The sequence below is a fragment of the Ictalurus punctatus genome, chromosome 27 (genome assembly GCF_001660625.3).
Source record: "Ictalurus punctatus breed USDA103 chromosome 27, Coco_2.0, whole genome shotgun sequence".
Classification (NCBI taxonomy): domain Eukaryota; kingdom Metazoa; phylum Chordata; class Actinopteri; order Siluriformes; family Ictaluridae; genus Ictalurus; species Ictalurus punctatus.
Window position 1 is genome coordinate 17126775 of NC_030442.2, and position 15726 is coordinate 17142500.

General features: G+C 41.7%; 2 protein-coding genes across 5 annotated transcripts in view; one reads left to right on the forward strand and one right to left on the reverse strand.

The window, feature by feature from the left end:
* Positions 1–189: 189 nt before the first annotated feature.
* cln6a (CLN6 transmembrane ER protein a) lies at positions 190–6050 on the reverse strand. Of its 3 annotated transcripts, none has more exons than XM_017458992.3 (7): positions 5914–6050; positions 5053–5170; positions 3826–3924; positions 3291–3479; positions 2979–3034; positions 1986–2105; positions 190–1171 (listed from the first exon to the last, which is right to left on the reverse strand). In XM_017458992.3, exons 2-7 carry the CDS (start codon positions 5167–5169, stop codon positions 904–906), a joined length of 849 nt encoding a protein of 282 aa, XP_017314481.1. In that variant the 5' UTR covers position 5170; positions 5914–6050; the 3' UTR covers positions 190–903. The 3 variants fall into 3 exon arrangements, with proteins under 3 accessions (XP_017314481.1, XP_017314480.1, XP_017314483.1); XM_017458991.3 differs by lacking the exon at positions 5914–6050 and adding an exon at positions 5432–5613; XM_017458994.3 differs by lacking the exons at positions 1986–2105; positions 5914–6050 and adding an exon at positions 5432–5614.
* Positions 5880–15726, forward strand: part of gpatch1 (G patch domain containing 1) — a 10661-nt gene continuing 814 nt past the window's right edge. For both annotated transcript variants that reach the window (XM_017458989.2, XM_017458990.2), the window contains exons 1-16: positions 5880–6011; positions 7201–7335; positions 7446–7531; positions 7759–7919; positions 8608–8705; positions 8801–8853; positions 8974–9213; positions 9316–9466; positions 9816–9895; positions 10043–10250; positions 12545–12880; positions 13249–13427; positions 13682–13809; positions 13978–14281; positions 15103–15367; positions 15454–15567. In XM_017458989.2, coding sequence (XP_017314478.1) covers positions 5942–6011; positions 7201–7335; positions 7446–7531; positions 7759–7919; positions 8608–8705; positions 8801–8853; positions 8974–9213; positions 9316–9466; positions 9816–9895; positions 10043–10250; positions 12545–12880; positions 13249–13427; positions 13682–13809; positions 13978–14281; positions 15103–15367; positions 15454–15567 — 2608 coding nt within the window. In that variant the 5' untranslated portion in view covers positions 5880–5941. The remainder of the gene's footprint in view (positions 6012–7200; positions 7336–7445; positions 7532–7758; positions 7920–8607; positions 8706–8800; positions 8854–8973; positions 9214–9315; positions 9467–9815; positions 9896–10042; positions 10251–12544; positions 12881–13248; positions 13428–13681; positions 13810–13977; positions 14282–15102; positions 15368–15453; positions 15568–15726) is intronic.

A 15726-nucleotide genomic window follows, 5' to 3' on the forward strand; every position in this document is an offset into this window, starting at 1 on the left:
CGTTCGCATCTTCCGTTGTGAACGCGATGACGTAAAACATGATGTAACTACGGTGTAAACCATCACGTAGCTCGTCTAACTGCAGCTGACGTCTTTCAGATTCTCTAATCGGCGTTTGGGTCCCCAGCGCTGCAATATTCTTTTTGTCATTTCTTTTGAATCAAGATTTCCTTTTCAAATTACTGCAAGAATCGCTGCAGAACTTTTGACGTGTTTTACGGTTCTTTTAAAACTATTTCTGTGTTTATTCGCTCTCGCAAAGTTTCGTGCTTCGTCGATATCTCCACATTTCATCGGTAACTTTTTTTGAAATTCTTCTTCTTTTTTTTTTTTTTTTTGGTAGGACAATTTATTTTTTTTTAAAAACCCTCAAACACACAGAGGTCATTTGTCCATTTTTCACCCAGGAAACACTGGAGAATGTACATTTTCTGCAATCTTTCCAACATTAAAATCAATAGGAGAAAAATGTAAACAAATCACGCTGATCAAAATCATCTCTTGGATGATTATCATCACTTGCTGGAATACTGACCAGGGTTTAAAGCAGCAATAAGGAACCTTCTGCTTGTATCTGATGTAAAGAAATATCGTTTAAGACGATTTAACCTTTTTTTCTTTTATTTATTTTTCTATATGTTCTCCCAATTTTGTTTATTTATTCCTCCTCATCATCGTATGACATCATCGTCGTCGTGACGGCTCTGTTCTGTATACGTGAGCTCACGGACGCGTGTGATTGGCTGATTTCAATCTGATCGATGGGGAAAAAGACAGCAGAACATACTTGATTTTCAAAAATACTCAAACGCGCACTCTCCTCTCATAAACCACTCTCAGGACCTTCGAGACGACGTTTCTGTGCAATAATACGACTCTTAAGTGACTTCCTGTTACCTCCTACTAACTGCCCTTGATATGTAATGTGTAATAAGACCACGGTTCTGGTACGTAGATGATCCCGGGGTATTTTTTGCGCAGGACGGAATCGTTCCACAGATACACGACCCAAACGATCACCAGGACCAGCGTGATGATGAAGTTGTAAAGCAGGAAGCGACCGTTACTGTCCAGCACGTAGCCTTTCCGCTTCTGACGCATCACCGTGGCGGCCATGGCGAAGAAAGTGAAGACGTACAGAACGAAAATCTGTCCTTCCGTCACCAGGTACCTACGAGAAATGAAATAAAAAGACTTTTAATTTTTTACACGCTACCTTATATTAGCTTCTAATACTTTATTTAATGGGACTATAATGGGAATTGCATTCGTACTGGACTGGATCTAGCTCGACAGAAAGATTTTAATCCCTTTTCACAAGACTCCATTCGAAGGAGGACATCGGCAGACGATGTTCTGGCGTGTGAGAAAATAAATAAATAAATAAATAATTTTAAAAAATCACCCCCCAACGCTCTTGGATTAACGTCAATATCTCTATTGCCGATATTTCTATTATTAACTTCATATCCAGAGAAGTTAGGTTATGAGTAAGGAATAGGCACTCCCATGTCGTGCTCTTACCATGCTGAAGTTGATTATCTCCTATCTCCTACTATATGACTGCACAAGACGGCGTTTTATTCCTCTTACACCACAGCGATCCGCAGACATGACTATTTTTAATTTATAAAAACGACACGTCGGCATACTTTCAACCGTTTATAGTTACATTTATAATTACAAGTTGTTTTCCTACGTGATAGCAGCTATAAAATAGTCGTTCCCTCGCCGTCCCATTATTATCTTTTGAAGTAAATCCAAAAAATAAACACAGATTGTCGCGTTATCGAGAAACCAGAACCGTGAATTTTCCGATTTACATTTGCTGTTGTTTTTTTTGTTTTTTTAACTCGGTTTAATACATCTTGTATATTCCAAGGTCATGATTTTTGATGTATCTTTACGTAACGCTCAGTGTAACAGTGTAACACTCGAAATAGAACCATTTCCTGTCCCGGCTCCCGGCATGCTGAATTACTGACCAATAATAGAGAGCACTAGGACCCAGCAGCAGCCAACCCGAGTGCGGCATCTTCTCCTCTTTGGATTGTGTGAAGCAGCCAGTGAAGTAGAGGAAGAGGATGAGGAAGAACGGGACGTACCTGCAACGGAGGTGACGACAGCGCTGCGTTAATACCTTTGTGTTCAGCCACAGATGTGCAGGCAGCTGGAATTTTCGCACCTTTATCACCTTACCGTACCGTACGTTCCAATATCAAATTTAAACATCCCTAAACATGTGGTTTTTCATCTTATACCGCTACGTTACATTTTATTTTATTTATCAAAGAGCATCGTACTTATCATACTTGAACATTTTATCCAGTTATCTGTCGTAGATGAGATTTCGTCGTTTAGATTTAGAGCGTAACTCACAAACACCTTCAAAGATCGAATTTCTGAAAATACCGTACACGTTTCGAACAAACGGTTCCTCGCCGAACTCGACGGCCGCGCGTCGGCTTCGTGAGGCCGGAGTGATCGGGGAAACGTCGCCAAACAACTCGGATTATTCGACCGTTTTCTAAAGTTCTTTCATTTTCATTCTACGAATTATCGTAATAAAACCGAAATGCCATCTTTCAAATCCTTCGACTTTCAGGAAAAACAGACCGTTATCGTTATCCTACAGAAATTATATCACGTGTGGCCTCTTAGCAGTGAAATTGCAGATTTGAGAAGAGAAAATCTCTGATTTAGCTTTACTACACAGTGCTCCTGTAGGTGCACGGACCCCTAAACCATGCTAAAATAGATAAGGTTGTTCATTTTAGTTATAAATAACTGCTGTTAATTTAAAGCCTGGCTGTTACTTGAATAAACTGTGAGGTAACTTTACTGCCGTGGAGTAAAATATTACTACGTTTTTTTAAGAGTGGTCACGAGGTACAGAGGCAGCAGATGGAGGTCGAAGTGAAAAACGTTGGAGAAGTGAACTAAGTGTGTAACCCCGACACACAGATCCCTGTACGTACCACATGGAATGTCCTAAATGTTCGTCGTAGTAATAAAGGAGCTCGAAGGAGTCAATCTGAAAATGAGAACAAAAATAAGAGTGAACATACTGTATAACAGTATATATATATATATATATATATATATATATATATATATATATATATATATATATATATATATAGATATATATAGATATAGATCTAGTGAATGAAACGATACAAGGTGAAATAAAGCAGGGCAATAAACACACACAAACATATACAGTATATTCTTAGCTTAGATACGGATATTATTCTCACAGTGTAATAGAATGTAATATAATATCTCACCAGAGAGGGAGGATTGAGGTCCTTCATGATGGGGTTGTCTCGGACAGACAGGTGGAGCTGGTAGCCGCTGAGGATCAGGCGGTGGTTGATGGAGTCCCCCACCAGGTGGATGCTGGCGCCCATGACGAACGTGATGATGCTCAGGTACACAGCAGTGCGTGGCAGCGTGGTGGGACTTCTCTCCATTAGCTACAACACACACCCGTCACGGGTCCATCCGTTTCATTCCATTTATCTTTATTCGTTAGCGATGTTAGACTCTCCGAGTCTGAACACAGCTCACTGGTTCATCCACTTACAACCAATCACATCCATGACAACTGTTTTCAAAATGCGTTGCATTAAATCACGTATAAATCACTCCGGCGCTTACTGACAAGCCCATGAGCGGTTGTACAAACTCACAACTTGGAGGGTTTTTTTTTTTTTTAACAAGTTCATTTCCCAGCTGTTTTCCTTTTCATTCTTAGTTCTTAGTGAATAAATTTAAATATAATTATTGAGTTTGGCATGCAGACAACTTATCGCTTTATACCTTCAGCAGCAGAAATGGTGTAATGACGTTGTAGGCCATGTGGAAGTAATCTCCAGCGCTGGGCTTGTTCAGAGGAAACCATTCTAGAGGTAATATAATCTGTGTGGGGGAGAGCAGAAAAGTCTATTAGGAACAGTGACAGTATTTCTGCCGTGTAGAGACGGTTTCATGATACGTGATATGACATGGAGATGCTGTGTCCTTTTAAAATGAGCTCAGGGTTGCATAGGATTGCTTTTTTTTTCCATGTTTTACTGATTAAAACACTTTGCATGTGCACTCTAATGTCTCAGCAGATGTCCTTCTTTAGTTTGGTTGATTTTTTTTTCTAACTTGGAATATACACACTACCGGTCACAAGTTTAGACACACTCATTCTTTATTTTTATTATTTTTTCCACATTTTAGAATAATAATAAAGTCATCAAAACTCTGGAGTAACACAAATGGAACTATGGGAATTATGTCGTGATAAATAAATCGAAATAATGGAGTATTATATTATTAATATTATTATATATTATTTGGCGTTTTCTCACCCGATTTCTTGAGGAATTTCCCTGAGATGATTTTTAAACAGTATTAAAGGAGTTCACGCCGACGCCGGACTCTTATCGGCTGCTTTTCAGGAATATTTCACTCCGAGTCGTCCGTTTAAGCAATTTTTAAAAAAAATAAAATGTTCGTTTTCTAATGAAAGAAACGAACACGTCGGCACGGTTATATTTTTGTCTACGACCCCGATTTCACACGTTTAATCTCACACCTTCAGATCAAAAGCTTTTTAACATCATGGGAAACATTTCAGTCGGGATGTTTCCCTTTTTCTATGCAGTTATGTCTTGATTGTCTCCCATGTCACGGCGCTCCCTACTGTATGAATTCCAACGTGGTCTTTACTACAAATGACTTTAGACAATCTCGCTGTAACCGAGGTGCGACTCTGCATGCTTCTGGTACCAAATCATGGAAAAACTGGCGCTCGAGTTCAAGAGTAAGATCTGTGTCGTGTCAGGGAATATAACACACTTTCATGGCACAAAGTTCTCCAGTAGATCGGATCGGAAAAACATCTAATCCGATCTGACGCTGATCCAAAGTTTGATTCCACCCTCTGTGAGGTACTTTTTAGGTTTTATGCTTGCACTATGAGATTATTCAAAACAATTAAACACTAATAGATTGTAGCAGTGGTCAATAACCATTTCCAGTCATTAAATCAATCACCATCACTATAGGCCTCCCGAAGTCCAGGATCCAGTTCTGTACAGTGAAGGAGAACCAGAGGTCCAGGTGGAACTGGGATTGAGCAGGTGGAGGAGCTGTTTTTTCTCTCCTGGTCATGCTGTCCAAAGAAGAGAACACACATTAATAATTCACAACGCTTGTAAATAATATAAGGCAGCACTGCACGACACATACACTGCTATACATCCATTTCAAGCTCAGTAAACTTAGCTAAAACGCCACAAACATAAAATGGACAATGTACTTATTGTATACACTGTAAAATCATAAAGATTAAAATCTAACCAGCTGTATTCTTGACCTAGTTATTGGACATTTCGGTGATAAACGACAATATGGTGTTCAAAATGCAATAAACCTTAAATATGGCGGCGCTATCCCATCTCCCCTTGGCCGTTTGCGAATCATTTTTAAATGCTAAAAATAAATATTATCATTAAATTCGTTTTCGCTTAATTACTGTAGTCATCAGTCTTGTGACTGACGTGAATGCAACAGCATTACTTCCGTAAACAAACACCTCTTCCCGCCTTGTGACGTCACGTCCGCTGAGTTCTTCGACTCTTAGGTGCTTTGTTGAATTTGCGCCCTCTTGTGGACGGTTAACAAAATTATTTTAAAACATTACGTAAATAAACTGCCCTGCGTATTATATTACAGTATATTATAAATGCATTTGTATAAATTAAGTAATAGCGAATAGTAACGGTTGCTAGGCGGTGGTTTTAGGATTTTAAAAATATATGTATATATATATATATATTTATATATATATATATATACACTCTAAGGAGGGATTTTTGTGTGTGTAATTCATTGCCAGTATCTGAGACTTTGAACCTCAGCAGCCACCGTCGTGCAGGCAAACATGGCGTCCGACGAGGAAAGCGACGAGGATTTTGTCACTTATGGAACTCCTTTAGAGCCTCTCGAAGAAGGTATTGACTAATCGTAGTTAAATATATTTCAGATAACAACAAATTTGTCGTCACTTTTCTTTATTTGTGCAGCTGCGAAAACTTTAAAAGTCGCATAACAGTATTTAAGCAGTTTTCCCCCCCTACCTGTAGTTGTTAAGCCCCGCCTACTGCACTGTGATTGGTTAATATGAGCTACTCAAGCGTAGCTTGACTGTTTAATAGGCTGGACGTAAACTGCTGGCCAATCCTCGCTCAGTGGGCGTGGCCTGTTGGAATATGGGTGTGCTTAGTGAATAGCAGATTAGATAGTGTTTATACGGCCCAGTAATGACTCTGTATATGTTTATAGCGTGTTCACAGCTTACTATACTTACTACATATATTTATATAACATGAATGGCTTATTATACGTACTGTATATGTAGGTAGAACGTTCATAGCATAGCATAGTCACTAGATTTATTCGTACCACATACAGAGTATACTACACTTCCTGTATATAAAGTCCTAGAGCATACTGTACTCACTTGTGTATATTCTTATCACCTTCAGCTTAACATACTGTGCTCATTGTACTTATTTGTAGCTGATTAATACTGTATAACACTTGATAAACCCTCACCGTCCACTTTATTAGGCACACCTGCACATTTATGCAGTTATCTAATCAGCCAATCATGTGGCAGCACAGGTCAAGAGGTTCATTTAACGTTCAAACATCAGAATGGGGGAAAAGTGGGATCTCTGTGACTTTAACCGTGGCATGGAGGTAACAGTTGGGCTGGTTTGAGTATTTCAGAAAGTGCTGATCTCCTGGGAGTTGCACACAGAGCAGTCTGTAGAGTTTGGACAGGATGGTATGGAAAACAAAAAACACAGAGTGAGTGACAGTTCTGCGGGTGGAAACAGACCTCTCTCGTTGATGAGAGAGGTCAGGGGAAAATGCCACATGATTGGCTGGTTGGATAAGTGCACAAATGAGAGCAGGTGTACAGGTGTTCCTATTAAAGTGGACGGCGGGTAAATCGTATAAATTGCAGTCGGGGTTTGAGCGATGCAGCGTGTTTGAACGCGGGTCGTAATCGTGCAGTAAACCTGTGCCGAGTTTGTGATCTCTGTGTACTGTGTATGCCCTCCATCTAAAACATATCTCTGCTTCTTTCTGGGAATAATTCGAAACGAACGTCTTCTGTACCGTCGTGTGAAGACGAGCCCCTCAGAAAGCCCATACCCGTGCATGACCAGACGGTTAAGGATGAGAAAGGCCGCTACAAGCGGTTTCACGGAGCCTTCACTGGTGGCTTCTCTGCTGGCTACTTCAACACCGTCGGCACGAAAGAAGGTCAGGCGAGAAGACTTTCCAGAACAGTAAACTACGTGTTCTTTGATTTGATTTATTTTTCCTGATGTGAGTTTTGCTGCAGATGTTACTTTGCCGTTGACCCTGTATAGGTTGGGCGCCGTCGACGTTCGTGTCGTCGCGAAATCAGAAGGCAGAGAAACACAATGCCAGACCAGAGGACTTCATGGATGAAGAAGTAGGTGTTAGACCGTGTGCTTAATTCTATTTATTTCCTAATCATTTTGATCAACTCCTTCTCCAGCAGCTTGGTTAATACGTTTGAAGGTTCTTTATGTCGAAATAAGTGTTTGAGTCTCATGAACTTGTACTGTAGTTAGACGCCAGTCTCAGTGATGGCCCAAGAACAGATTTATTCTTGATTCGGTAAAGCAATTAGAGCCGGTCCCTTTTCTTATTTGTCAGGATTTCAGCGAGCACGGCATCGCACCCCAACAGATCACCACCACTGATGATTTTGTTTCTGGGAGGCCCGATCAGATCAAGGACAAAGCCCGAGCCATCAGCTCCCTCACTGCTCCCATCCCAGGAGACACTCTGCTGGAGGAGCTGATCGCGCCCGCACGGTATTTCTCATCATTTCATTTTGATCGTTTTTCAATTTTCACCTCTCTCTCGTTCTCGGTCGAGAAAACTCCTACTATCGCTATACGATGTCAAGTAGACACTCGAGTAGAGTATAGAAAGTTCTAGATTTGGATTAGTAACCATATCGTGCTCTATCAGCTTGTCCCTTAGAAAAAAACTCATCATATTGCTCATCATGGCCGCGTCTCAATCGGCTCCCTAGTTGACACCCTAAAAAAATCCCACAATTCACGGCAAACACCAGGAGCGTCGATGCTCACCGTGTTCCCTTACTGGAAATGACGTCATGTTTTCTGAAGCCTCTCAGTTCGGGGAAAAAGAAAAAAAAACGTCGTACGAACTCTCGGCCAACGAATGTACAAAAGTAGCTTGTTGGATTACTTACGTTGGCTTTATTTTTTTAACTTTATTGGACGTCCTATTTACGTTTTGTCTGAGTCTTAACGACGTTTAAGTGTTCAGTGATTAAAAGTAATCCACTAGCGGGACTACGATCCTGCTTGAAGTACCCCGACAGAAAGGCGTGTGATTAAGCTAACAAATTGATACGATATATAACGTGTGAAAGATATCGGTCCTGCCTGTGGTTCATGCTGTAAACACTAGCGGAGACGTTTTACAACGCGAGTACTTAGACTGGGAGGAATCATTCTGTGTGCACGGCAGGTCGTCTATCGGGGTGGAGCTGCTTCGGAAGATGGGATGGAAGGACGGTCAAGGGGTCGGACCCAGACTGAAAAGGAGACGAGGCAAACAAGACTCGGGTATGTTCTCTGTCAAAGTGCAAAAGGGAGCGGGGGGGGGTTAAACTTTTGCACTCCATTAAAACTGTAGCTTTCTGTGTGTCTGGTTATTACAGGTGTTAAAGTGTATGGATGTGTTTTACCATCCAAAGGATCTGAGGAATCGGAGGTGACTGTAAACTTTAATTATGTTTAAAATACTTTATATTAAATTTTAAAATTGTAATTTTTCATTGTTGCTTTAATCGTTTAAACAAACTGTGGGGGTTGTTTTTTTTTTTTTTTAAAGGATGATGACGAGTTTGCTCCCGAGAACGTGACTTTCGCACCCAAAGACGTGACCCCGGTGGATTTCACCCCTAAAGATGACGTCCATGGACTCGGCTACCGAGGCCTCAACCCCCTGCAGGCCCTGAGCGGCGGTCCAGGGGTGTCGCATATCAACCTCTTCACGCTGGACTCTGATAGGGCGAGCCTGTTTGGCGACCGGAAGGCGGGGCAACATCGTAAGGGTGGGATCTCAGGACAGGTGAGGTGTATTTTTAAAATAAATAAATAAAAAACTAAAAATTGTATTGTATGGAGAAGCATTTCTCATCCTATCGCTGCTGTTGTTTTTCTGTGTGTACAGGCATTCGGCGTGGGAGCAATGGAGGATGAGGACGATGATATCTACCACAAGGACGCCATGTCCAACTATGACGTCGTTCTGGGTGGGGAGGAGCCGGGGGACGGACTTTACGGATGGACCGCACCTCAGCAGTACAGACAGAAGAAGAGAGGTGAGCGTGAAAATATCATCGACTCCGGTACGTCGTGGTTTCGGCTTTGAACTCGTTTTATAATGTAACATTAAATGTAACATACTTTTGTATCTATTTCTGTTTAAGAACGAAGGGTATTTTTATTTCTTTTTACTAGTTCACTGTATGGCGTTTTAAATAAATAAATGAAGTTAATTATTATTATTATTATTATTATTATTTATGATTAAATTAAATATATATATATATATATATATATATATATCAGTCATTATGAGTGGAATTAGTTTGGTTAGTCTTTCATCTTTTCCGTGCTGTTTTTGTAGATTTTCTGACCTATTTTTAAAAAAATTGTTGTTTATTGTAGATTCAAGCAGAGATGCAGTGTACGTGGGGAAAATCCTGGAAGGTTTCACGCTGACTTCCAAACCTGCGGAAGCGAAAACCGTACGTGAGAGTCACGATCGCAGATGCTCAAACGGCTCGCGAGTTCGCCAAATATGACGAGCTCGAGGATGAAAGTCAGTCTGTAATAATGTACGTTTCTATACCGGATATAATTCGTCGATTATGAAGCGTAAATCGTGTGTTCAGGTGTTTCCTCCGCCCGTCCTGCCTCGCGATTATCGGCCTGTGCATTATTTCCGGCCGGTGGTGGACACGTCGTCCGTCAGCCCGATGGTAGCCCAGGCGCTGCAGGCTTCACGTGGACAGCTATCCCAGAATGCACCGCAGCTGCAGAGCCGCCACACGCTGGACTCCGCTCAGAGGAGAGAGATGCTGGGAGAGACCGGTTTACAGGGTATTTATGTTTTATATATTTATATCTATTTGAGTCAGGGCCGGACTGGGACATCGTTACAGTCTCACACGCATCCGGTCCACCCCATACACCCACAGCAAATTTTGAATCCACTGACAACAGTCTTTTTTTATTTCCTAAATTGGGTTTATTACACACAGTACAGCCGTCCCATAAAAACATAAACGAGTAACGTAAAGGTAGTGAAGCAGTCCTAATTTATATCAGCGTACACGGGACTGCAGAGCGTTTAACAAACACCAGAAGTGCAAAGCTGCCAGTAACGCTCTGCTTTTCACTCTCTTGACTCTTGTTTTGTTGTTGTTGTTGTTGTTGTTGTTTTGTTTTTTTATGCCATTGTTCATGTACCTGTCACGTCTTTACCAGGTCTACTGTTATGATCAGAACTGGCAAGGTTTTTTTGTTTTTTTTTTCTTTTAAACTTAAATACTCAGGTATTTTTAAAAAAATACGTAAAATACCTGAGGTTTAACCATACTATATTTCATACAAATAAATGAAAGCACATTTAACTGATCTTATTTGACCCTGACCTGTCGTCTCAGGTTGACCCTGGAGTGTGAGTGCTGCACAGAGCTAGCGCCAGGTTAGCTCTCTCCACCTTATTGTGAAGAACAGGAGAAAAAAGTTTTTCTTCCACCTCACATATGGGAAGACATCATTTTTTAAATTGCCTAAATATCTGTTAGCGCAGTACTAGCTACATCATGATAATAGCTATTTAGAAAAATCCTAATATTGAACATATGACCTTTTATGACTCATAACTTGGAAAAGTGTTTTGTTGTTGTTGTTGTTGTTGTTGTTGTTGTTGTTGTTGTTTGCCCTAGCTTTATTTGTAATTTCAATATTTAAAATAACATGGAGTGCTCCCTAAATGTAATGTATATAAATTGGATACATGTCTGCTAAATGACTTAGTATTATATGTATACAGTAGATAACGCTGTCCTTTAGCATGTTCTGAGTGACGATAGTAATAGTGGTAATGTTTGCTAGCAGTGAAACTGTGGTTAATACTTGTTTAGCGAAGTTAGCGAACACAAAGCTACTTACAGATGGCTGCACTTGAAGCCTTCCTCTCCTCTTCCTCTCTTCTTCCTCTCCTCTTCCTCCCTCTCCTCTTCCTCTCCTCTTCCTCTCCTCTTCCTCTCTTCTTCCTCTCCTCTTCCTCCCTCTCCTCTTCCTCTCCTCTTCCTCCCTCTCCTCTTCCTCTCCTCTTCCTCCCTCTCTGCTTCCTCTCCTCTTACTCTCCTCTTCCTCCCTCTCTGCTTCCTCTCCTCTTCCTCTCCTCTTCCTCCCTCTCCTCTTCCTCTCCTCTTCCTCCCTCTCTGCTTCCTCTCTGCTTCCTCTCCTCTTCCTCTCCTCTTCCTCTCCTCTTCCTCCCTCTCCTCTTCCTCTCCTCTTCCTCTCCTCTTCCTCCCTCTCCTCTTCCTCTCCTCTTCCTCCCTCTCTGCTTCCTCTCCTCTTCCTCTCCTCTTCCTCCCTCTCCTCTTCCTCTCCTCTTCCTCCCTCTCCGCTTCCTCTCCGCTTCCTCTCCTCTTCCTCCCTCTCCGCTTCCTCTCCGCTTCCTCTCCGCTTCCTCTCCGCTTCCTCCCCTCTTCCTCCCTCTCTGCTTCCTCTCCTCTTCCTCTCCGCTTCCTCTCCTCTTCCTCCCTCTCTGCTTCCTCTCCACTTCCTCTCCTCTACCTCCCTCTCAGCTTCCTCTCTGCTTCCTTCCTCTTCCTCCCTCTCTGCTTCCTCTTCTCTTCCTCTCCACTTCCTCTCCTCTACCTCCCTCTCTGCTTCCTCTCTGCTTCCTCTCCTCTTCCTCTCTGCTCCCTCTCTGCATCCTCTCTGCTCCCTCTCCTCTTCCTCTCTGCTCGCTCTCCTCTTCCTCTCCGCTTCCTCTCCGTCCTCACTTCTGTGAAAGATAAATGTTTTGTTTTGTTTTGTTTTAGGTCATGTGAGAATTAGTTTCCTTAAAACTTACTGCGTAACTCCTGACTCAGTCACTCTTATATTAAAGGCTGTGTAAATTATTAATTAATAATAAAAAAACATTAAATGCACATGGAATTTCGTTTAATACATAAACTGTAAAATATAAGTGCACTTTTAAATGAATTTTTACCCTGAAACAAATAGGGATGTAAACTTTTGCACTTACTTGTTGAAGTATATCTTCATGTATTCATACTTCTGATTGCCACTCACTTGCTTGAATGTGTGTGTGTGTGTGTGTGTGTGTGTGTGTGTGTGTGTGTGTGTGTGTGTGTGTGTTTAATGTGCAGGTCCCCGCTCTGTATTTGAGCTCCTGGACAGTAAGGACAGAGAGAGGTTGAGTGAGATCCGTAAATCTGTAGAAGAGAAGAGAGCTACTTTACCGGATCGTTTCCAGTCCAGTACCGCTCCGTCTGATGTTCTCACCCAGCTCCAGGTCTCTAGAACTCAGGCAGACGTACAGCTCCAGCCCCGGGCTTCAGACACGGCCCAGCGGGCTCTCAGCGTCTGGTCGAGTCCCACAGCTCAAACCGGCCAGACTTTTAGACCGTTTGAGAAAAACCCGTCCAAGCAGGCGCGCTACGACCGCTACATCAGCCACCTGAAACAGGGGGATAGAGCTGAAGGTGAGAAACGAGACGATACTAGAGCGACTCTTTTAACGACTCTAAACACCGACCATCGCGGCTTCGGCGACAGATCTTTATGTAGCATGAATCGATGTAAATGATCATCAATCAAATAGATTATATCGAGGATAGATTAATATACTAGATAATAAATACTTGGATCTCAAACCAAACACTAGCTCAGAAACGGAAGAGCTTTCACAAACTTTTATAGATTTTTAAAATTTTATTATTATTTTATTTACCCACTCTGGTCTGATTATGTTGATTATTTTTGTGCATTTAGAAAACCTGGCTGAATTCTCTGGGTGTGCGCGCGCGCACGCGTGTGTGTGTGTGTGTGTGTGTGTGTGTGTGTTATGTAGACGCTGTGGAGTTGAGTCTGGACCCAGGGATGACGGAGTGGGAGCGAAGCCGAGAGCGAGACGAGTTCGTGCGCGCTGCCGTGCTCTATAAACCGACTAACTCCTCGCTCTCCTCTCGCTTCACCCGCGCCAAACACGAGGACGACACCGACAGCGTGGAGGTGCCACGAGATCAGGAGGTCAGCATGTCCGCTTTTATACACTTAAATTAATAGAATTATTATTATTATTATTCCAGACGCATTTTTATTCGGCTCGAACACGAACATTTCCTGTTCACATGTTAAGATGCAGTATTCATTTGTAAAATAAATTAATAAAATAAAAGGTTTTATATATGTGTGTATATATATATATATATATATATATATATATATGTGTGTGTGTGTGTGTGTGTGTGTGTGTGTGTGTGTGTGTGTGTGTGTGTCAACAGGGCGACAAGGATGACAAGCAGGCAGCAGTGAAGATGAAGATGTTTGGGAAACTCACTAGAGACACGATGGAATGGCATCCTGATAAACTACTCTGCAAGAGGTTTAATGTTCCACACCCTTACCCAGGGTGAGACACACACACACTCACACACACACACTTATACACACACACATACACGCATTTGCTTTACTATTCTTGTGAGGACCTTTCACTGACATAATTATTAATGCAGCTAATCAATTCTACGCTACACCTAAATCTAGTCTTAATTTGAACCTTTTCTCCAATCGTCAGCTCGAGCATCGTGGGCCTCCCCAAAGTGAAGCGTGACAAGTTCTCCATATTCAACTTCCTGTCTGTAACGGATGACGGACAGAGCTCTCAGGCCACGCCCACATCCAGCTCGGGGAGCGCTGCCGCTTCCTCACTTGGTTCCTCCTCTTCAGCGGCCTCGGGCAAACGCTCAAGGTGGGATGTAGCCGATCAGGGGTCAAAGGTTAAAGAGACGCCGACCGTACACGAGACAGGGCGACAGCAAGAACACACGATCGCCGCGAAGACATCCACAACATCCTCAGGCTCCATCGCTGCTGCCGAGGTGTTTTACTGATCTATTCTTAACCCTTCTCGAGGTAGTATTTATACAGCACTCAAAAGATGTCATTCTTCATTTAAATAAACCAACAATAGATTCCAAATGTATCCTTAAATACGTAATAATCTTGTAAAACAAAACTTAAATAGTAGCAAAGAATTTCCAAAGTAAAATAAATAATAAAAAAAATAATAATAATTAAAATATATAGCTAAATAATAGTAATTATAATGTATAGTTCTGAAATTCTAATATGTCTTATATAAATATCTAATAGGTCTTATATAGTGCAGAGATATTATTGCATGCATAATCGTTTTCAGAATTATTGGCACCCTTCTAAAGAATGAGGGGAAAAAAGTGGTTCGATTTTTCACGTAAACTATTAAAAGTAATGTTGGGTTATTGTAAAGAAAATAATCCTTTTAAAAAAATTAAAAACTGGTAGTTTGTCAGTTTTTGTTTTTTATGTATTATTATTGTATTGTGTTTTTTTTTTTTGTTTTTTTTTTTTTTTTTACGAATTATCGTCTCTTAGCAAGCGGATTGGGACAGCTGCCGATCGTTTTAAAACCAAAATCTTTTTTTTTGCAGAAAAAAATTCCAGTACTTATTGTGTTTAAAATAAAGCGATACAATGCCTCTGTATATTTAAGCTCAAAAATATCACTTCCTGTTACTCGTTTTACATATTACCATCTGCTCATTTCCGAGAAGGGTGCCAGTAATTTCACGTAAGAGTTGCCTGTATGCTGTTAAAACCCTAGGCTTGTTATTTTGCCTGATTACAATAATTCATCGTTGTGATTTTTGATAAACTGTAGCCTGAAGTCTCCGAGGCTGAGGCCGAGCAGAAAACCCAGACGGCTGAGGATGAAGAGGAGGCAGAGGAAGAAGAGGTCAGACCTCCGATGGACCTGTTCAAGGCCATCTTCGCCAGCTCATCTGACGAGAAAAGCTCGTCTTCATCCGAGGAAGACAGCGGTGAAGAGGAGGAGCAGGAGGCGGAGCTGCAAACACCCGTCGTCATACCTGCCCTGCCTGTTGCACCTCAGGCTCCTCCCACGTCACGTTTAAGTAGTGTAACCGGTATGAACTGGTCTTAGATACTAGTTAGTTATTAACGAACGTAACTTTAATAACCGTAGTTCTAACCCGATTCATTTACTACACAGAGCCGGAATCACAAATCGCCGATAAAGGAGCGCAAAAAGACTCTCCCGCTGCTTCTTCTGTCCGCACTGCAGATCTCGACCGTGAGGAGTTTGGACCCAGACTACCACCACCTGGTTAGTTACCGGATTCTCGATTCTGATTGGTCAGAAGGTGTTGATTCGTTTTCCGTAACGGCATCTCCACTGGTAGTGCAGCTACAAATCGCAGGTTTATATCGATACGTTATCGTTGATACGGTGAAGTTTTCTGTAATGAGATGTTTATGTTACATT

Coding starts and splice junctions, on each gene's coding strand:
- cln6a (XM_017458991.3), bottom strand. CDS start 5,481: ATGATTCGCAAACGGCCAAGGGGAGATGGGATAGCGCCGCCATATTTA. Junction 3,035..3,290: donor ACCTCAATCCTCCCTCTCTG/GTGAGATATTAT, acceptor TCTCATTTTCAG/ATTGACTCCTTCGAGCTCCT. Junction 1,172..1,985: donor CCTAGTGCTCTCTATTATTG/GTCAGTAATTCA, acceptor CATTTCTCGTAG/GTACCTGGTGACGGAAGGAC.